General features: G+C 41.2%; 1 protein-coding gene across 3 annotated transcripts in view; it reads right to left on the bottom strand.

The window, feature by feature from the left end:
- Positions 1-1758: 1758 nt before the first annotated feature.
- Positions 1759-19653, bottom strand: part of LOC117481469 (ras and Rab interactor 2-like) — a 46208-nt gene continuing 28313 nt past the window's right edge. For 2 of the 3 annotated variants that reach the window (XM_034129162.1, XM_034129169.1), the window contains exons 7-13: positions 18952-19043; positions 14055-15455; positions 8259-8341; positions 7296-7521; positions 7013-7144; positions 4600-4763; positions 1759-3472 (exon numbers count right to left, since the gene is read on the bottom strand). In XM_034129162.1, coding sequence (XP_033985053.1) covers positions 3146-3472; positions 4600-4763; positions 7013-7144; positions 7296-7521; positions 8259-8341; positions 14055-15455; positions 18952-19043 — 2425 coding nt within the window. In that variant the 3' untranslated portion in view covers positions 1759-3145. Of the gene's footprint in view, positions 3473-4559; positions 4764-7012; positions 7145-7295; positions 7522-8258; positions 8342-14054; positions 15456-18951; positions 19044-19653 lie in introns of all 3 variants that reach the window. The other variant, XM_034129179.1, reaches the window with a different exon arrangement.

Here is a 19653-nt window from a genome sequence, read left to right on the forward strand (position 1 = left end):
ATGAATCTACCATAAAAGTATACAGTGACAACCAAGCTTGGGGAGTAATGAATTACATTTAACGAGACATTTTACTAGCATGATTACAATGTCAGTAAAGAACTAAAAAGAGCATATAGCATATACATATAGTTATTTATTCTCTATGAGCTGTACTGTTCTGTAGGCTAATACTTTAAGTGTGAACCTATAGGCCTACTACCTGAATCTGCTTTATGGTTTTCACTTTCTTTGGTTCTGTTTTTAATTCAGTAGGGAAACCTATATTATCATAAATAGTGTTTGTGAGCATAACTGTAGGTATTAAACTAGAATGGAGCATTTTCTGTCAGCTCAGATTTTATTTCTGCTTTTTTAAACTGTAGTATGTGCACATGTGTTTCATTTTTGGTGTACAGTATTGGCTACTGCCTGAATATGCTTCATCAAAGGCAGCTTTTCCTATAAATAACATTTCTGAGCAGAGGACATTTTTTATACTAAATGTCTTGGTTTCTTTTTTTCTGAGGTTAGATTGTTCTTACACAATCCCTTAAGTGTTATTTCCTCTTGTATTTATTTGCATTCGCGTTTAATGTTGACGTAATCTAAACGTAATCAGGTCACATTTCTTTTATATTGTAATACTTACCTTTTACAGGTAACTAATTATTACAGATTACATTTTTAAAGTAACTCTCCCACCTCTGCTTTCGTGGGGTTAGCCCTAACCCTAACCCTCGTGTAGTGACACATAATGTATTTATACTGTCAAAGAAGATCTCAATGAATTTCTCTCAACCTAAGTCAGAAGGCAGTGGTATAATCTTTTACGATTTTCAGTTAGCTTCTGAAGCCTATCTTACAACTGAGAACATGCGCGAAACATAGTTTAATTCATTTTACAGGTTCCATAAAAACAGATCTCCATTATATAAATTGTTTTGATTGTAGTGTCAGATCACTTCATAATATCTGATTTTGTTCATATTAATTCTGTACTACTATGTTTTTGTGTTCGAATTAAGTTTCTGGCATTAATCACACTATATCATACTGTAATGAATTATCATGTAGATATTGTTTAGGAAATATCTTCCTAGGCCCATAACTTTGACCCAGTTTATCAGTTTGTTCTGCCCTCACTGAGCACAGGCCTGCACCTTGGGGTGCTGTGCTCAGTGTTTTGTCTCCCTGTTCCTGCCTGTTGGCGTCAGCTGATATGAGGTGTTATTGTGCTTTGCCTGTGTTATCTTGTTATGCAGCATGTTGATTATTCTCTCAGGGCTATTTAAATGGGTCTGGGGAAGAGATCTTCAGAATTGGTTTGGCAACCGCTGTGACACCTCGTGGCTGCAGCACACGTCTTGTCAATTCTGCGGCCGTAACTTCCAATCAATTCTTCAGTGTTTGCCATCATGTTCCAGCTCTCCCGTGTTCCATTGTGTTACCACTCCATTGCTCCAGAAGTTTTCCATTACAGATATGATCGTCATATCACGATATGATCGTCATATCACGATATGATCGTCATATCACGATATGATGATGATCATATATTAATACATTCAATTACATTTTTTATGTGTGTGCATTTAAAATCAAATAAAACAGAATTATGATTTAGTTCTACATCATTATCATATATCAATAATATACCTGTGTCTGATCATTGACCAATCAGGGTGAAGTACCATTAGCTTTATCTTAGCATGGGCCCCTGGCTATATGTCTAAAGTTAAAGTAGGCCAATAGAAAGAAGAAACAAACACAACGACAAAGAGTTCATTTGACTTTATACATCAAACCACAACAACTCCACCAAATATTCCCCTGCCCCTCCTGTATTAGGTTCTGCCATATGTCATTTTAAACTGTGTATTATGTGTGTGTCGATTGAAATGTGTGGGACTAGCTGTGTGGATCCAGTAAAACCCTGCTGTTCCTGTGCTGTCAGGGTCATATGACATCTTCCCTCAAAAAGAATGTAGCAAAATCTCCTGATACAAAAAAAGAAATCAATGTTGGAGTCAGCAAGTAGCTTCGTTCAGAGAGAATTGTATATATTCCCACAGTTTGAGTGATAGAAACAGTGTTGTTGGGAATTGACTCTTGAGAAATAACTGGCATAGATCTTAGTCCACTATTGAATCCAGTACAGTAATATGAAATCAGAATACAAATCTTTAGTGATTAAAGATGACACATTTGAATATAAAAATATTTCTACACAGAATACAAGCTACAATTGGCCAGCAATTGTAGAGAATAAACATAACTTTAAAATAGTTAATTTTACTTATTAAATCAACTTAACTTTAGCAAGATTTTTCATCTCTCTGACAGATCACTGACAGCTGTCAGTAGCACGCAGTATTCCTTTTGAAGGCACCTGGGATAACAGCAGTGTAAGCAAACGTTAGTCACATGACCTTTACTTTAAGGATGGCACACATGTCCAACAATCTTAAGAACTCTCCAGCTCCGTTTCATTCTTTACATACAAAAAAGTCCTGCAAACTAGCTTCTATACACAATGTGATCATTTCAGCTCAGCGTACCACCTTCCCAACTTACAATAGTCCTCACTTACACTAGTCCTCACATCAAATCTAACATTTTATATCTGCATCAATAAGGCAAATGGTAAATGGACTGCCTTTAAATAGCGCTTATCCAGACTGTTTGCATTCATATATGCAAGTCAGCACTCACTCATTCACAAACATTCATACAGAGGCATACAAGGTGCCACATGCTCAGAGAAAGAAACACTCACACACCATTGGCCATGTAATCGAGAGCAATTTAAATTCAAAGGGGCCCTATTATGCTAATTTTAAGGTTAATATTGTGTTATTTAATATTTATTGCCTGTACAGCACTTTGGTCAACTGAAGGTTGTTTTAAATGTGCTATATAAATAAATAAAGATTGAGATTGAGATAGTGATGGGGGGGGGGGAGAGTGTGTGGGAGAGAAACCCAGGGATTTTCCTGTAGTGTGTTATACCGGTTTGTGGCTAAAGGCTAAAAGTGCAAACCTAAATAAGCATAATAGTTCCCCTTTAAGTTTCTTGCCCAAGATCACTTCCACACGTTGACTGCGACATACAGCTTGGTTTCCATTCAGACGTCCTCAAATAGTTCAGGATCATTATCCTGCTCTATTCAACTTGTATACAGTTTCCATTGTCCATGATGGCCGGGATAAAGAGGTTAAGGTTTGGTATCCTCCTGTAGACAAAGTGGAAGGTGTGTGCACAGGGCCGGCCGTGGAGCTCTGCTTTGATTCGCTGAGGGTGTGTGTCCGGGGCGAGCTGCTGGCGGGTGCCCTCAATGACCAGGAACAGTGCGTAGGCGTCAGGGTCCGGGATCTTGAACTTGTAGGCGCAGAGTGAGCAGACCTCCTCGGTGGTGGTGTACGGCTGGACCATCAGGGTTTTGGCCGTGCAGCCGGTGTCTACTTCCTGTAGGGCCACACGCAGATAGTTCTACAGAGAGAACAACAGGCATGTGTTAAAGGAAGACTGTGAGAAATTGAATTATTATAAAAAACAAATGTTGGCTCTACTATTCAAAACAGACTAACCAAAATCATATTAAGAAATACATATTTAGAAATAAAACAATGGAGAAAAGTCTCGATGATTAGAAGTTGATTGGGTGGTGCAGGAATGAGTCCTAAAAGCTGGAAATTAGTCATCATTTTACCACTTCCGGTTTCTTTCGTCTGTCTGATCTTGTTCTATTTCATCAGTTAATATTCTACTGGAAGCATTTTTTTGAAGTTCTATGTGTCATAAAAATGGCGGACTACTAAACCTCATCACGCTGAACATTAGCCGCCTTTAGCTTAGAAGTGGTGATGCATGTGATACATTGTGATGTCAAAAGCTAGTTTTTTCGTCTGGTACATTAATATGTGGAGATTACCCTGCTGAACAAAATGTGTAAGCAGGAAAAAAGGCCTTATTTCTACAATATTCCAAAATCTAATAAAAAAAATCCCTTTGCTTTTTGTCAAGGGATCCCTTTCAATGCTACAACCAGTACGGCCTATACACATTTGGCATTGCTGCACCACTTTACAGAAAAGCAAAACTATATCACAAGATCTTTGACTAACTGTTATATCACTTGTACATTATAATCTCATATATATACTTATATATATATATATATATATATATATATAAGTATAATGTAACCTATCAACGAAACATAGGGTGAGTACTTCATATACAGATGATTATTTGAGGGTTAAGTTTTCTTTTAGCAGACAAACATTTCCAGGAAAAACACAACAAGAAATGAGTGATGACTCAAGCGCTGGCAGAAGAACACCATGCAGTTATGGCCATAGAAAGAAAGCAGATGCAGTTGTTAATTGTTCCACTAGAGGGTGCTTTCTACCACAAATAAATGAATGGATCCAGATCAACATGCAGTGAGGTTAGTAGAATCTGTAGATATGATCCGTTCCACTGTCCAGGGCCGGAACACAGCTCCTTTCATGCACCTTCCCAATGCCGAGAGTGAGCTTTGGACTGATTTGGAATTGGTACTACTTAGACTCACTGCCTGGATGTTCATGGAGGGTTCAGGTCAGGCGTGATACCTGAAAGTCGTCCACAGTGGGCGCTGAGCGGGGGGTGGTGCGCCGCCTGTGCCACTGGTGCAGCGTGTTCCTGGCCTCGGAGCTCAGCACCCGGGCGGCCTGCTCCTCCTGGAAGTTCTTGATGAGGGCCATGGCTCCGTACGCACTGGTCAGGTAGTAGCCCCCTGGAGGAGGGAGGAGGGAGGAGGGAGGAGGGGGAGGTGTACCAGTTTACATTTGATGAGAAAAATCTTTGGTTTATAGTTGCAGATGTACTTTTTGATGTAAATGATAAATGATTGTTTCAAAATCTCATATTTTTGTTCTGACAGCTGTGAGATTTCTTACTATTGGGGTGTAAACTTCCCGTGAACTTCAGTTTTACTACTTAGTTGACAATGTCCGAAACATATTTCCCCTTAAAGCACTCGCATAGAAGCAGCTTAGTTCAACTCTCGCTCAGCCCTCCCAGGTGGAGCCTGACGTCACTCATTTACAAACAAAGGTGGCCATTATCAAATCATAGCTATGTAAATAGTATATTACAATAATACTGTAACAAAAAATGTATCTGTTAGATAAAATGATCCATGTCTATTATTACATATGTATGTCTGCCCTCCTCAATCCAAAACCTAAATGAGGGGCGTTATGGGGATGTAAGAAAAGAAACAATGCAGAGCTAGTTATGTAGAAATGAAACCAAACACTAGGTAGAATCTCGTCAAATGTATCAAGGAATGGACACTTCCTCCTTTTATATAAGAGATGAATCGGTGCAGGATCAGTCATCTTTCACAGTTTGAACTGAGGCTCTAGGATACACATACATTTAAGCCATTCTACAATGAGTTTACGTGTACGTGCCAGTGAGGTTGACGCTGGTAGGAAAATATTTCACTCTGGGAGGGGTCAGTCTCCTTTATCCTCTGAACCTGCTCCAGCCTATTCAAATCAAACAGCGTGTGGAATTTCCTACCAATGTCAAAAGGACTTCCCTTGCTACACCTATGTTTGTCAAGCTCTCACACAAAACCTTCCCCAAATCAGCTGAGACCACTCTGGTGAAATACCTGTGTTGGAATGCTAAACAATAATAATTGAGGAACATTAAACTTGTCTCGAAATTGCTTCATCTTCGACAGGAAAACTCTTGTTTTTATTCCAGCAGAATGTGATATAATACATGTCTTAAAGGTGGTGCTGACCATGCTACTCCAGTAACAGGGGACATTCCGTAAAGCTTCAGGTAAAATGTTGTCTGTAGCTACTTATTCATTATTCAGAGTTGATCACTACAAGAACCTAATACTATGACAGCATTGTGAATAGTTCATATACGTGACCCTTGCCCTTGATCTATTTATGATCTATTTCCATCCATTCGTCTGGAGCTGTGATGACACAGCTAAGTGTTTCCTCCTAGAAAGAACTTCCTCTGTTCGGGTTAAACAACATTAACCTCACACCATACTGTAATTTGCATGACCTCATGTAGGAAATATTCAACAAACATCTTCTGAAAATCATATTACTCACTTCCAGATGGTATGCTATTTATGAAAGGTTTATTACCTCCATTTTTAAATAAGCGTCTCGGGAGAGTGTCTGTGTTTCCTTTTTGTTCTCTTACTTCACTACCTTACTTTCAGTTTCAGAAGTAGTAGTTCAACCTTTTGGGAAATAAACGTATTAGCTGTCCCTCTGAGAGTGAGCTAAAAACATCAATGTCATTGCTTTTAATGTATGTTCAGTTCACGGCCGCCGGACAGCTCAGTGGAGCTGACGGCCCATATGCGGTCTCGGCTGCCTAGTAAGCTGGTTCCATTACCGAGCCGGCCGAACAGCTGCTTTCAGTCTCTATGCTAAGCTAAGCTAAAGCTAAATGCACCCAGCTCCATACTTTGTGCATAGTTAAAAGAGGTGTAAAAGCCAAACGATGTGATATTGTTCTCATTATTTAAGATCTACGGTATATAACAAGCACTTGTGTGTTTGTAAAAATGTTAGGTTGTGGTTTTCAGGGCAGCTATAGCTACAAACAATACACTAAACTAGCAAATAGGACATGCTAAAAAGAGATAAAGCCTTTATCTCATAGCCTATTATAATGTTTACATTGCATTCAATGTAGGTTAAACAAACAAGATTCTGCATGGTATTTGGTGAGCTTTAGAGATTGTGGTAGTCTTGTTTCTCAACTTTATCATCAGTAAGGCTAGCTGTTTCCCACTGCCTCTAGTCTCTATGATAATCTAAGCTAAGCTTAAAATGCCCAGCTCCATACTTAATGCATAGTTAAAAGAGGTGTGAAGGCCTCTTAATTATGTGATTTCTGGCCTAAAATTAAGTGACATTGTTTTCATGGTACATTATGAGTTATATACCAAGCAGTTCTATCGATGAGTGATGTGAAGCGGGCTTCAGCACCTACCCTCTCCTTGAAGCAGAGATGGGTCCAGCAGCTCCATCATGTACTGGATCTCTGTGTCAAGCTGAGGCATGTCACACTGAGCCACCACATACGTCAGCATGGGCAGGAAGTCATCGGCACCATACATCCTCCCTGGAAGGAAGCAGACGGAGAGCAGTGAGGGAGAAGGGGGGGTAGGGGTCAGTCATACAGGTCTGACAAAGGTCATCGCTGTAAATCTTAGGCTTTCTGTCGAATGAAGAATGAAGAATACAAAATAAGAATCTATATATCTTCACCATACCTGAGTTATCCTGCATTATGGTGTAGATGAGTTTGCACACACGCAGCACCAATGACACCTTTTTCTCAGGGGAGTACATCTTCCTCATGTTTAGGAACTTGTGACGGATCTTCTCAATAGCCAAGGGGTCAGGAGGCACAGCTCCATCCACCCCTAACTCCTGGGGCCTCTTGGCCTTAGCCAGGGCCAGGTTCTCCTTTAGCTGCTGCAAAGCTCCACTTTTCACCTGGAAATAACAAGTTGAGTGTTAAAAGTGTGGTTAATTTACCCAGCTAACCAAGCCAGATCGCTAATAAGGTTCCTATGTAATGTCTCAAAACTCCTCTTTTGGGGATATCTTTTTCTTTTGAATTCAAAAAATGGTTTGAAGGTAAGGATGAGTCTATGTTCACCCATAAAGAGACAGTTCATCCTGGTGCCGAAAGCACCAACAAAATAAAATGTGAAAAACATTCAAACTCCATAGCAAAGTCCTTTTGAAGAAATCATGACCTAGTTACACACGATAATTCTCAAACCGTATGTGACTATTTCATGCAGGAACAACTTTCTTATTGCTGAACTACACCTGCCAACAGTATCACTGCAGAGACAGAAGCGTGCATCGACTCATGACTAATGAGGCGTGTGCTAACCTATTGGCGGATGTAGTTCGGTTTGTACATGAAACTGCTCCCAATCTGTAGATTATCTCGAGTAACCAGGTCATGATTTCTGGATCAAGGCATTTTTTTGTTTGAAGTGTATTTTTTTTGATAGCCAGTTACATTATATTAGAGAGAAGGCAGACATCTATACAACTGATATCTCCAACACTCAGCAACTCACATCAAACAATCTAGATTTATACATAGCACAACAAGTAAAAGGAACAATATGTATTTTTGATTTTGACATGAATCGTCCCTTTAAAAAATAAGATGTTGAGATGTTATTGTGAAATTAAATGATTCCATCTTTTACCTGGAAGTCATGTAAAGCCACCTCGATCACACTCTTCAGAGGCTTCAGGACACACTTGTGCATGGCCTTCTCTAGCACCTGGTCTGTAGAAGATACAAAGTCAATCATTGTTGAAGATAACAAGACACATCAACCACAAAAAGGTCAAATGGCTCTGCCAGATGCTAGAAGTGTTGTAAACTCTACCATTACTGTATATAAAGAAGCACTCTGATTTAATCCAGAAACGTTACAAAAAAATAAACATTCAACATGTTCTGCAAAGTCAGCTAAGGCCACACCAAACTTAACCAATAGGCGCTTTCACACCGCAGTACTTTTCCCACAAAGGTTCATCAGAACTTAGTTCATGAGAACTCTTTAGTTCTCATGAACTAAGTACAGATCGCGTTCACACCGGAATAAGTCCCTGGGGGAGGATAGAGAGGCGAAGTCACGCCTATCTACTTCCGACCCATGGGACCTTATTTCGGAAAAATGATGTATTGAAGTCAATGGGGAGAGAAAGATTATCTTTCGATCCCGTTTGAATTGTGCCATGAATTACACATATGATGTTTGTCAATCTTAAAATATCATTTCCATGTCAAAAAAGTCACAGTTTGTCGTAAAACTGTTGAAAAATAAGACTATGAAAAATACGCAACTAGAAAGACTACAAATCCCAGAGTAAGTGATGTCATTAACGTTACACATTACACTCGTGTTACTCACCGAAACCTTGTAAAGCCGGCCCGCATGCTGGCTCTTAGGAACCGACTAACTCCCCTTGTGTGTATGTACAGCTCTCAACATGCCCAGACTTTGAGTGATTTTCACCTCTTTTAATACTTTTCGCCTCATTCTGAAAGAAAGAAGTGAAATGTGCCAACGTGACGGCCGTCTTGATGTTGGTGACGTGTGCGAGACCAGAGATGTAGTTCATTGAGCGGTTTCACACAAAAAAAAGTGTTACTTCACAGTTTTACGACACATTTTTATTTTTTTTACTTGCAAAATTATATTTTAAATTGACAAACATCATATGTGTAATTCGTGGCACAATTCAAACGGGATCAAAAGATAATCTTTCTCTCGCCATTGACTTCAATACATAATCTTTCCGAAATAAGGTCCCATGGAGGTCCACCGGAAAGGGAGGGACTTCGCCTCTCTATTAGGCAAATGAAGCCGCTGACGTCACTTCTTCTTCTTCTTCTGCTTTGGGTTTACTGGCACATAGATATATATAAACACTAAGATGGCTCAAGGGGGAGTCGCCAGCGTAGCTCACCAGTGGCCATCTTGCCACAGTCAACAACTACTGCTACAGCTGTTGTAAGGTGAGTGTTCTGCACAGAAATACTCTTAACTCGCTGAAATCTTGACTGATTTACAAACGGTTTGGTTTATTATAAACGTTATTAGCATGGCTATGATACAGGAGACAACAAGACATGTTGAAAAAAAAAAGTTCATGATTATAATTATAAGTATGCAGTATCATAACTACATCTTTGATGTTTATAACAAACCAAACCGTTTGAAAATTGGTTGAAAATTGAGCAATCTACGGTTATTTCAATAGTGCACCATAGACATAATGTTATGAATGAGCGAGCTGCCTGTGGCAAGATGGCCGCCATGTGGCAACGTTGGTCTCCATTGGCCAGCAGCGCGGGTGAGTCATCTAGTGTTTATATATATCTATGTACTGGCAGGCCGCAAACGAAGTCCCCCCGGAGTTGCCAAATCTACCAAAAAAAGGGAAATCTATATACATATGATACTATATAATATAGTATCATATGTATATAGATTTCCCTTTTTTTGGTAGATTTGGCATTCTTTAGATACTATATTGATATAAAACGTTTCTACTGTTGATATCATATATTACTGTTTATGTTTACCTTTAATTTGTATTTTATTATATTTACTTTATTTGTAACTCATGTGTAATACTTTTTGTGATTAATTTTCTGCTGCTGTCACAAAACTATTTCCCAATTTGGGATAAATAAAGTATATCTAATGTAATCTAATCAGTAATACATTTGTACGTTTTAACACATAATGATAAAATGAAGCAAAACAAATCTAAATAATTCCGAATTCCTGGTTTTCAACAGCTCTCAGTAACAAAGGAAATAAATGACTAGTCTCAAAGTGTGGCACGTCAGGTTCCACCTCATACATTACATATTTGCTATTTACTGTAAAGCTGAGCAACCTGAAGGTTTAGTACAATCTCTTTGAAGAGTTGAAGAGTGTCTGACCTTGACAAATCCAACCCTATTTATAAGCAACATTCATTGAGCTAGCATGCTGCAAAAAGCTACAATGGCTCCATCTGTACCTCGGACCTACATACATAGGCTTCAAATAATTCTCTGCCTACCTCAGCTATGTACAGCTTGTTTGCATTTACACAATTGCTTCCTTTAGTTCACTGGCAGCCTCCAGGCAGCGTGTATGCAATGAGTTCCACAGAGCCAAGCGCACGCTTTGTAACCGCGTAAACAAGCCAGCATGCACATACAAGAATTCTGTTCTTGTGGAGAAATGTCTGAATGTATGGTGAGTCAGAGAGGGGAATGTGCTGCACTACAGAACAAGCCTCCACACCGTGTCCGGGAGACAAGTGAAGGGGGTCGTCTGAGGTGAGGGTTTGGCTCTTCATAGCACCCCCCCAGACCAATACATCTGAAGTCAAGAACAAGGGGAGCCCTGGGGTGTTTACAGGGGCTGGGTTCATCACACAGATCATGTGGGGAGGAACTGAGGCTAGTGAGGACACACTGTAGTAGGTAGGCACACAAACACACACGCGCGCGCACGCGCACGCACGCGCACGCGCACACGCACACGCACACGCACACACACACACACACACACACTAGGGGTGTAACGGTTCACAAACATTTCGGTTCGGTACGTACCTCGGTTTTTAGGTCACGGTTCGGTACGTTTTCGGTACAGCAGAAAAAATTATCACAAAACATAACATCTTTTTTGGGGGGTTTTCAATTATTATTAAACTGTGAATAATGTATTCACTCAAATAAATACAAAATGTAATAAAATAAACATTAAGGTGCAGCATTTCGATGATCTGAAATAATCTGTACTTGAACTGTACTGCACTAGTACTCCCCTAAGCAGCCAGCTTGACATTAGGACTTGCTTGTCATTGTATTTTCATGTTTTTTTAAAGAAAGATGAACTTGTCCACATTGCTTGCCAAAAGGGCAGATCTGCTGGCACTAATGTCTCCTGCTGTGGAGAACACCCTCTCGCTAGGGACAGAGGTAGCAGATACAGCCAGGTAGCGCTTTGCTAACATGGCAACATAAGGATATTTGGCGTTTGTAATAGCTTTGGCTCGGTCTGAACTGTTTGCGAGTGGTGGAGGCTTAAATGCTAGTGGGAGTTGGGTTTGCACTTCAGTCTTTTTTATTTTGGTACCGGTGATATTCACGTTCGGGTGATGCCTTTTCAAATATGTGTGCAAGTTTGATGTATTGCCAGCCGCGTAACCAATGTTAGTTGAACAATGCCGACAAACAGCTTTGGTTCGGTCCACCTGTCTTTGTCCGTCATCCTTGTACGTAACTGCTAAACCAAAATGTTCCCAAACCGGAGACTTCAATGATGCTGGAGGATTTTTGAGCTCAACTTTATCTGCGTTCGCCATTTCCTCAAATTACTGACTAAATTTGAACGCATCCCTGTGACCAGCTCTCATAGTATGCCTCTCGTCCAATGAAATGACTTGGTTGCTCTATGACGCGTTGAACCCAATGTGAGCAAATTACACTGAACGCTGCGACGCAGCACCTGAGATTACTTCCAAAAGGTTGTTCAAGTTCTCAATTTTTTCACATTTAACGATATATTCGTTCGGTACCGAACCGAAGGGCCCATACCGAATAATTTCGGTACGAATACGTATACACACACACACACACACACACACATCCTGATACCCTCCAGAAAGGCTCATATCCTTTGTATATTGAGCAATGTTTGCCCTTGAGCTTTATCTTGCCTGTTCAAAGGCTTCCCTTGATTGGAATGAACTTTGGGAGAGTCTGTGATAAACATTCACAAATACCAGCAAGCACATACGCTAAAAACGTAAGAAAAACCCCTAAAGTTATGTAGACAAAAGCATAACAAAAGCCCTACATTAGGGCGTGTTGAAAGTTGTAGACCCTCCCTTTGTAAAAATAAACAATCATTTACCTGACCTGACAACATGAAATGTTAAGTATTATCGTCGCTGCAAATACTTCAAGGTTGGGATTTGTAGTACCCCTTATAATAAGAACACAAACATTGACTTCCTAAGAGGTCACAAAGTGAGCCATAACGTAATCGCTCTTTCTGTAAACACTCTGGGAGCATGGACTTCAGCTCCACTGCACTTCTCCTTTTTGAAAGAAATATGATGTGGGATTGTAGCATGACGTCAGGCCTGCTTGCTGCTGTGGGTCTCACTTTTGTTTTCCAGGGAAACATGAATAGCTTTGATTGTGAAACAACTGTAAGCATTTTTATTTTTATTTTAATAGTATTTTTTTTCATTTTTTAAATTTAAAACAATGTATATAAATATAACAAAAGATAAATAATGATAATAATAATAATAATATATATAAACAATAATACAAAAAAATATATATATAGTACAAAAATAATGTAAATAATATAAATATAATATACATAATTATCGAAAGAAATATATATATAATAATTAAATAGATATATTATATGTCAATTTTACATAAATAATATAATATAATGTAAATAATAAATATAAAAAGTGATGCCATTATATTGTCTCTAAAATGGCTTGAATTCAAGCTCAGCTAAAACTAATAAACTTTATTTTTGAAATCCTTTTACAATGTTTCTTTATTCACCTCTCTAAAGAGGACATTTGTGAGCATGAGGCTTTATGTGCATATCTGTGCCCTGTTAGCACAACTAGAATGGATCTGTTCTCTGTCTCTGAACAAGGCTTTGCTGTTATTGTTTACAATGAACAAGGGACGTGTGATGAGTGCAAAGACATACTTACATATTCATGCTCGAGTCTACAGTAATAGGATTTGAATGAAATGTCGCTCTGATGGAGTTGCTTTTGCCTGAATATTTTATTTTTACAGTCAATATGACCTCAATAGAGCATGTAAACAAGTTGGCTACGACTTAATAGTGTATGGATGTGGCTTGTTAAAGTTGTTTGACACAATAGCCAATAAGGGAGCTGAGTTTCATTTATTTTCTCAATGTTGTCTTAACACAAACAAACTACAAATCGTTCTTAACATTATCAAATATAGGTTTATATTGAGCCTGCATTTCAAAAGAGCCTCAACAGCAATGTGAGCTGATGCCCACCAACATGAGCCAAGAATAACTCTTTGGGGCAGAGCACACTGGCATTTCTGTAACTCAACACCAGTAATGGGGCTAATATGGAAAACTTCTACTAGTATGTTCGATTCCCAAGACGATGGCAAGCCTAAACACTCACTGAACACTGTCAACGAATGAGGTCATCTTCAAACCCTTTTCTGAAGCAACACCAAGGAGTTTTTACCACTTAAGTTGTACTAGACGGAAAACTTGAAGGGAAGTGAGTGCTGCCAGAAATGGGATATAAGTTAAAAAAAACACACGTGCCCACGCATGCATGAGCAGATGTTTCATAAATTCACAAATCCACTATGCAACCAGTTACTCCAATAAGTACTGTATATTGAACTCTATGGTTTAGAAGATAGTCAATATTTTTGGTTGACTTACCGATCTGGTCCTCAGGTATGAGGGACTCTAGAGGGGGGTCCAGTTCGGAGCTCTGGCGCAGGTAAGCCTTCATTTGCGTCATAAATTGCCTGAGAGTCTGCAGAAAATCCGTCCCTGAGGTGTGACAGCCTCGGTTCTCCTGAACAAAGCTGATGTAGTCCTGGACCAGGGAGCCAAAATAAGAGCTTTTGTCCCGGGACATCTCTGCGATCCTCTTCACCGCCCGTCTCTCCGGGGTCATGAGGGAGCTCAGCATGCCGCTCACCTTGCGGAAACGTCCCTTCAGCGCCCTGGGCAGGATGAAGGGCCCCCCGCCCAGACTCACACCAACCCTTCGCCTTCGCGCTTTGAAGGACGGACGGTGGCGCATTTCTAGGTCCGTCTCCAAACTGACCCCGTAGTCCTCGTCATCTTCGTCCACATCATCGTCGTCGTCGCTGCTGTCCTCCACCGTGTTTTGGTGATTCAGGTGTCGGGACGGGCTAGGGGCGAGGCCCAGGGAGAATCCTGGAGAATGTGAGTATTCCAGTGAGTCAGAGGAGGAAGTAGACATGCTCATGTCACTGAGCCGCTGGCGTCCCCGCTCCTTAGGAGTGGACGGACTCCCGGCGTTACCCTCCAGCAGAGCATCAGTTGCTGTAGGCTGGCAGGGTGGAAGCTTGGCACGGGACAGAGCTTTGGCGATGGTCTCATCATCCAGGGCGATGTGACAGCGGTGAGATTCCAGATCGGGCTTCTTAGGCCTTGGAGGGGGGGGGTTTGACGGCACAAGGATCGGTGGACTGGCAGTCTTGGAGGGGCTGCCCTGTTTGCCCCCCATCGATGGCCGAGCCGGCGCTTGGCGCTTTGTGGAAGTCGGTTGTTGCCTTGGAGACACAGTGACAGCCACTGGCATGCTCTTGGGTCTGGTGGTAGCTGCTGGAGGTCCAGGAGGTGGGGGGGCAGGGCGTCGGCGAGGCATGGAGCGGGGGGGAGGAGGGCGGGGGGGAGGTGTCCGGGATTTGCCGTTCAGTTTGACCTTGTCCGCGTGCTGCTCGATACCTGGGCTGCTGCTCAGCTTCAAGGACTTCCCCTCATTCTCTAGGTCTTCATCGGACCTGACGGCATGTGTCGGCGGATCGTCCTCACAGCGGAGGGGGCGGCGATGCGTCTGGAGGAACAGGGGGGTGACGAAGCACAGGGGGCCGCTGGAGTGTCTTCTCTCCAGACGAAAGGAGGGTGGAGAGGCGCAGGAGCGTAGGGTAGGGGGGGCACTGTCGCAGTGGGCCCCGGCGTGTCTCTGCTGAGACTCCTCCCCCTCCCTGTTCCTGTTGCTCCGCTGGGGGCTGAGGGTCCGGCTCAGAGGGCGGCAGGCACGGGGGAAAGTGCGGCGTTGACTGCACAGGGCAGAGTCCCAGAAGCCTGTAACATAAACACACACACACACACACACACACACACACACACACACACACACACACACACACACACACACACACACACACACACACACACACACACACACACACACACACACACACATTCAGAGGCAAACATTAACTAACTTTAAGCTACACACATACCTCTCCTCAATTCAAGGTTCAGAGAAAGGGTATGTCCTTGAGTTTTCAAGTCAAAGACAAGAAGAAAGAAGAACAAAGACAGCAATCTCAACTATCTCTCACCCAGCAGTTCAAACGTTTCCTAAAAGTATTTCTAAGTGTTCTCTTTGCCTGTCTTTAGCTGGTGTCCGGAGCGCTGTGAGTTCAGTATCCTGGCTGCGACTCACTGGGTGCCGGCACACACCCAGAGAGGGAGTCGCCCATTCTAAAGACAGAGTGGGAGGGCACAACCACGGCACGCAGTTCCAGTTCCTCCACTCCTTCCTGCTCTGTTCTCCTCTCTCTAAATTCTACATGCTGCTTTCCTGTTGCTCTGGGACACGTTTCTGATGTAACAGTACTATTGCTGTCAGAAATCCTTATTTCTGCCTTTCTTCTTTTTCTATATTCAGTGCAAGTGTCCCATTACATTGAAAGACATTTACTCCCATTTTGATGTTCCATTGAATCATTCCATTGTTTTCAGCTGTTTAGCCAAGACTGTTGTCACGCTAACTCACTGAGCTTTAATAGCCACTGGAAAAAAAGACTCTTTTAAGTCCTGACATGTGTATTTACAACACAATCTGAAAGAAAACATGCTGCTTCAACACATGTTGCAGAATAAGCCCAGTGATGACTGCTCCTGCAGGTTCAAAATGGAGACGTTACTCTTGCTCTCATTCCTCGGGCAATAAAGGAGCCGGGTCCGACAGTTTCATATGTCTTCTAACACCCCCTCGCCTGGAGACTGAAATGTGCCCGTGGTATTCCTGCTGCTCCGTGTGAGCACGGACCACCTGACTCTGGGGTCTGTCTGCAGAGAGACTGCAGCGGGAGGCCAACTGTAAATAGCACATTTAATAGTGACTGACCTTAATAAAGTGTACTCTGACTTTACAAAGAGGAGTTTTGTTCTATCAAATATATGAAATGTATAATATTTGATTGAAAAAGGACAACAAATGATTAGATAAAAGCCAATACTCAAATGAATAAAGGCAGGGTAGCAAAATAATATGCTGTATCATAATAGTTTACTGAAAACAATTCATTCACTAATTCCAATCACTTGTATTTTATTGCTTTTTTGTTACTGTCAGTAAAACATCTTGCAGATGTTTCCAAGTAAAAGCCAAGCAGGAACAGGGGCAAATGTGCACTTTGACAAACTACAGGGATTTCATGTAAAACATCTCTGCAGGAAGTCTTTAGATAATTAAAAGGTAGCCTATTAGCTATCAAAGAGGACTGCTCATGTTCAGGTTCATATCGGTACTTTGTGACTCAACTGTGACAGCCAGAAACTCCCTCTGGAGGGAACTCTGGGATTTGAGTCATTGCAGACCATTTACATGCACAGAAACCTATGGGAGCAGATCATAAAACTCCCTGCTAAAACATGATATCAAATAGACTATATTAACAGGGTATATGAATTGTTTCATGAATATCTGCTATAAATAGGTTCATTATAATATTCCACTCCATGCCCTCTGAAAAGGCAAATCAGTTGCAATGCAAATGTTATATACAAAGGTCTTGGTACAGTAGCCTTTTGCAACATGTGTTTGTGTTTCACATGTGCTCAGATTCACAACATATAATAAAAGCGCTTTTCTGTCTTTAAATAGAAGCTTTCCAGTGGAGAAGGGGAGTTTCCCTAAAAGAGGCTCTCAAGCTGTCTATCCCTCTCCACTTCCAACGTAACAACACCAGCTACCATTCACAGAAATGCCAGTGTGCACAAATAACAAGCCATTTTCTTCAGTAGCTATACAACTGTTTACTGCTTTTACATGTTCCTACACTTCATACGCCTTGTGTGTTTTCATACTTGTCTGAATGTGGTGCGATGTGTGTTTGGACAGGCCACTCCCTTCCCCCCCCCACACTAAGCACTAAACTATGCTGTAGGCTCCTGCTGTAGGAAGCTGACTCACATGCACAGTGGCTGAGCTGAGAATAACTTGACAGATGAAGTGTCTAAAGGAGGAATCTGATCTGAATGGTCAGCAAAGAACAATAAATAAAACCTGTGAAGACAATCACTTGGCGTGTTATCTTTGTTTGCTTTCTTACTTGACATGACTGTGTGCATGTAATAAAAGGTGGAGCCCTATCAGGCAAGAGGCACCACTAGATTTAGCATAATGTAGTGTATTACAAACAGGTCATTCAATAATGGGCTTTTCCTGTTTGCTTTAGCCACAACATTGAGTCAAAGACATGCATATTGAATATCAAATAAATAGATTAATTTCGACAATTGTTGTGTTTTCAGACTGTTCATCTAAAAATGTTCTTATCATAAATGATGGTAAAAGAAAACATGGACAACATTTTCATCATGATGGATTTCCTTTCTCAGACAGACTGGCGCATTTCCACTACACGGCCTCGCTCGGCCTCGCTCGGTATGGCTAGGCCTCGTTAGGACTGGCTCACTTTATGGCGCATTTCCATTACAGTTTAGGAACTGGGGTAGTATCTATAGTAACGCAGTGTAGGCGGAGCCGTGACGTCATCTTCAATGAGAACCCCAGAAAAACAACACAGCCGTTAGCTGTTAGCACTCAGAGCTCACAGCTCCTCATATATGTTCAGAAACTAGACAAAAGTGAAACAAGTACACACCACAGACTGCCTGTGTCATGGTGAATACAGTCGCTGCTTTATTTATGTCTGTATAGGCCGTTGTTGTGAGTGTGGACGGTCGGAGCATATACTGCGTTAGCTTAGCCAATCTTCATTTAGAAAACACGCATTTTAAAAGGTTTTTCCCCTGCCGTCTGTCTGCAGACTTGACAAAGCATTAATTCATGGTTTTTACTAACCGGTATCAGTATGTTGTTACTTCGGCATCATTTTGAAACGTGTATTACAATTAAATCACGGTCAAATATGTCCATCTTGTTGTAGTTGTAGCCCCCTTGCCAGCGATGCTCTCTCTAGTTTAGCATACTCAGCCCGACTCAGCCTCGTTGTCTCTGGCCCTAGACCCGCGATTTTATGAGGCCAGAAAAACTGTGAATTAGGACCCGCCGGCCGGTACTAGGCCAAGTGGAAACGCAACCAAAGACGGGCCGCTGACGTCACAGCCCTCTTAAACCGTGCTCCGCGCTGTAGTGGAAACGCGCCAAGTCCCTGCAGTATTCTACAGATGGGTTATTAATGAAACAAATGGTGAGAAATATCTCAAAAATATGTTCAATCAAATAGGTGATTCATTATACAAACGTGCAACAACAGCAGTATAGTCATTTCAGATGTGTGTTACTGCAGAACTTCAAAGAATACATGAATAAAGAGTGTACCTGCTCCGAGCTGAGCCGCCTCCTCCAGCTCTTTCTGAGTCTTGGCCGATGCAATGGCCTCTGGGAGTTTGAGTGTGAAAGGCAGGACATCCCTAAGTGAAGATGAACAGGCAATAATGTTATAGAAAATAAACATTCAATCAAATCAAATCAACGTTTATTTATATAGTCTTATTCCACAGGCCATAAGACTGTTAAACACCTGAACTAAGAACATCCATAACATTCACCTGTTTGTAACTTACAAATGATGTATCACTTGTATATAGACTCTGGCACTACTTCTATTCTATTTGATTGTATTTACTTGCACTATTGTATCTGTTTTATTGTGTTGCACTGTTGGAGGAGCCTGGGACCTAAGGTTTTCATCGACATAACTACACTGTAGCTATGTACGCATGACAATAAAAGACATGAATCCTTGAATCTTGAATCTAGTGTAATATCACAAAACACGTTTGTCTCAGTGGGCTTTACAGAAACAAACAACAACATTGTAAACAATAAAATGACAGTAAAATAATGAAAAGACAAGATAGAGTGTAAAATACAAATAGAAAGAAAATGAATTAAGATACAAAAAAATGCAATAAGACAATAAAATCAAATACCATAAAAGGTAGGAACCAGGAGGACGAACATAGGGAATCATCTGAAACCAGCTCTAACTAAAGCCTTTGTTCAAAAGGAAGGATACAA

The sequence above is a fragment of the Trematomus bernacchii genome, unplaced genomic scaffold (genome assembly GCF_902827165.1).
Source record: "Trematomus bernacchii unplaced genomic scaffold, fTreBer1.1, whole genome shotgun sequence".
Lineage (NCBI taxonomy): Eukaryota > Metazoa > Chordata > Actinopteri > Perciformes > Nototheniidae > Trematomus > Trematomus bernacchii.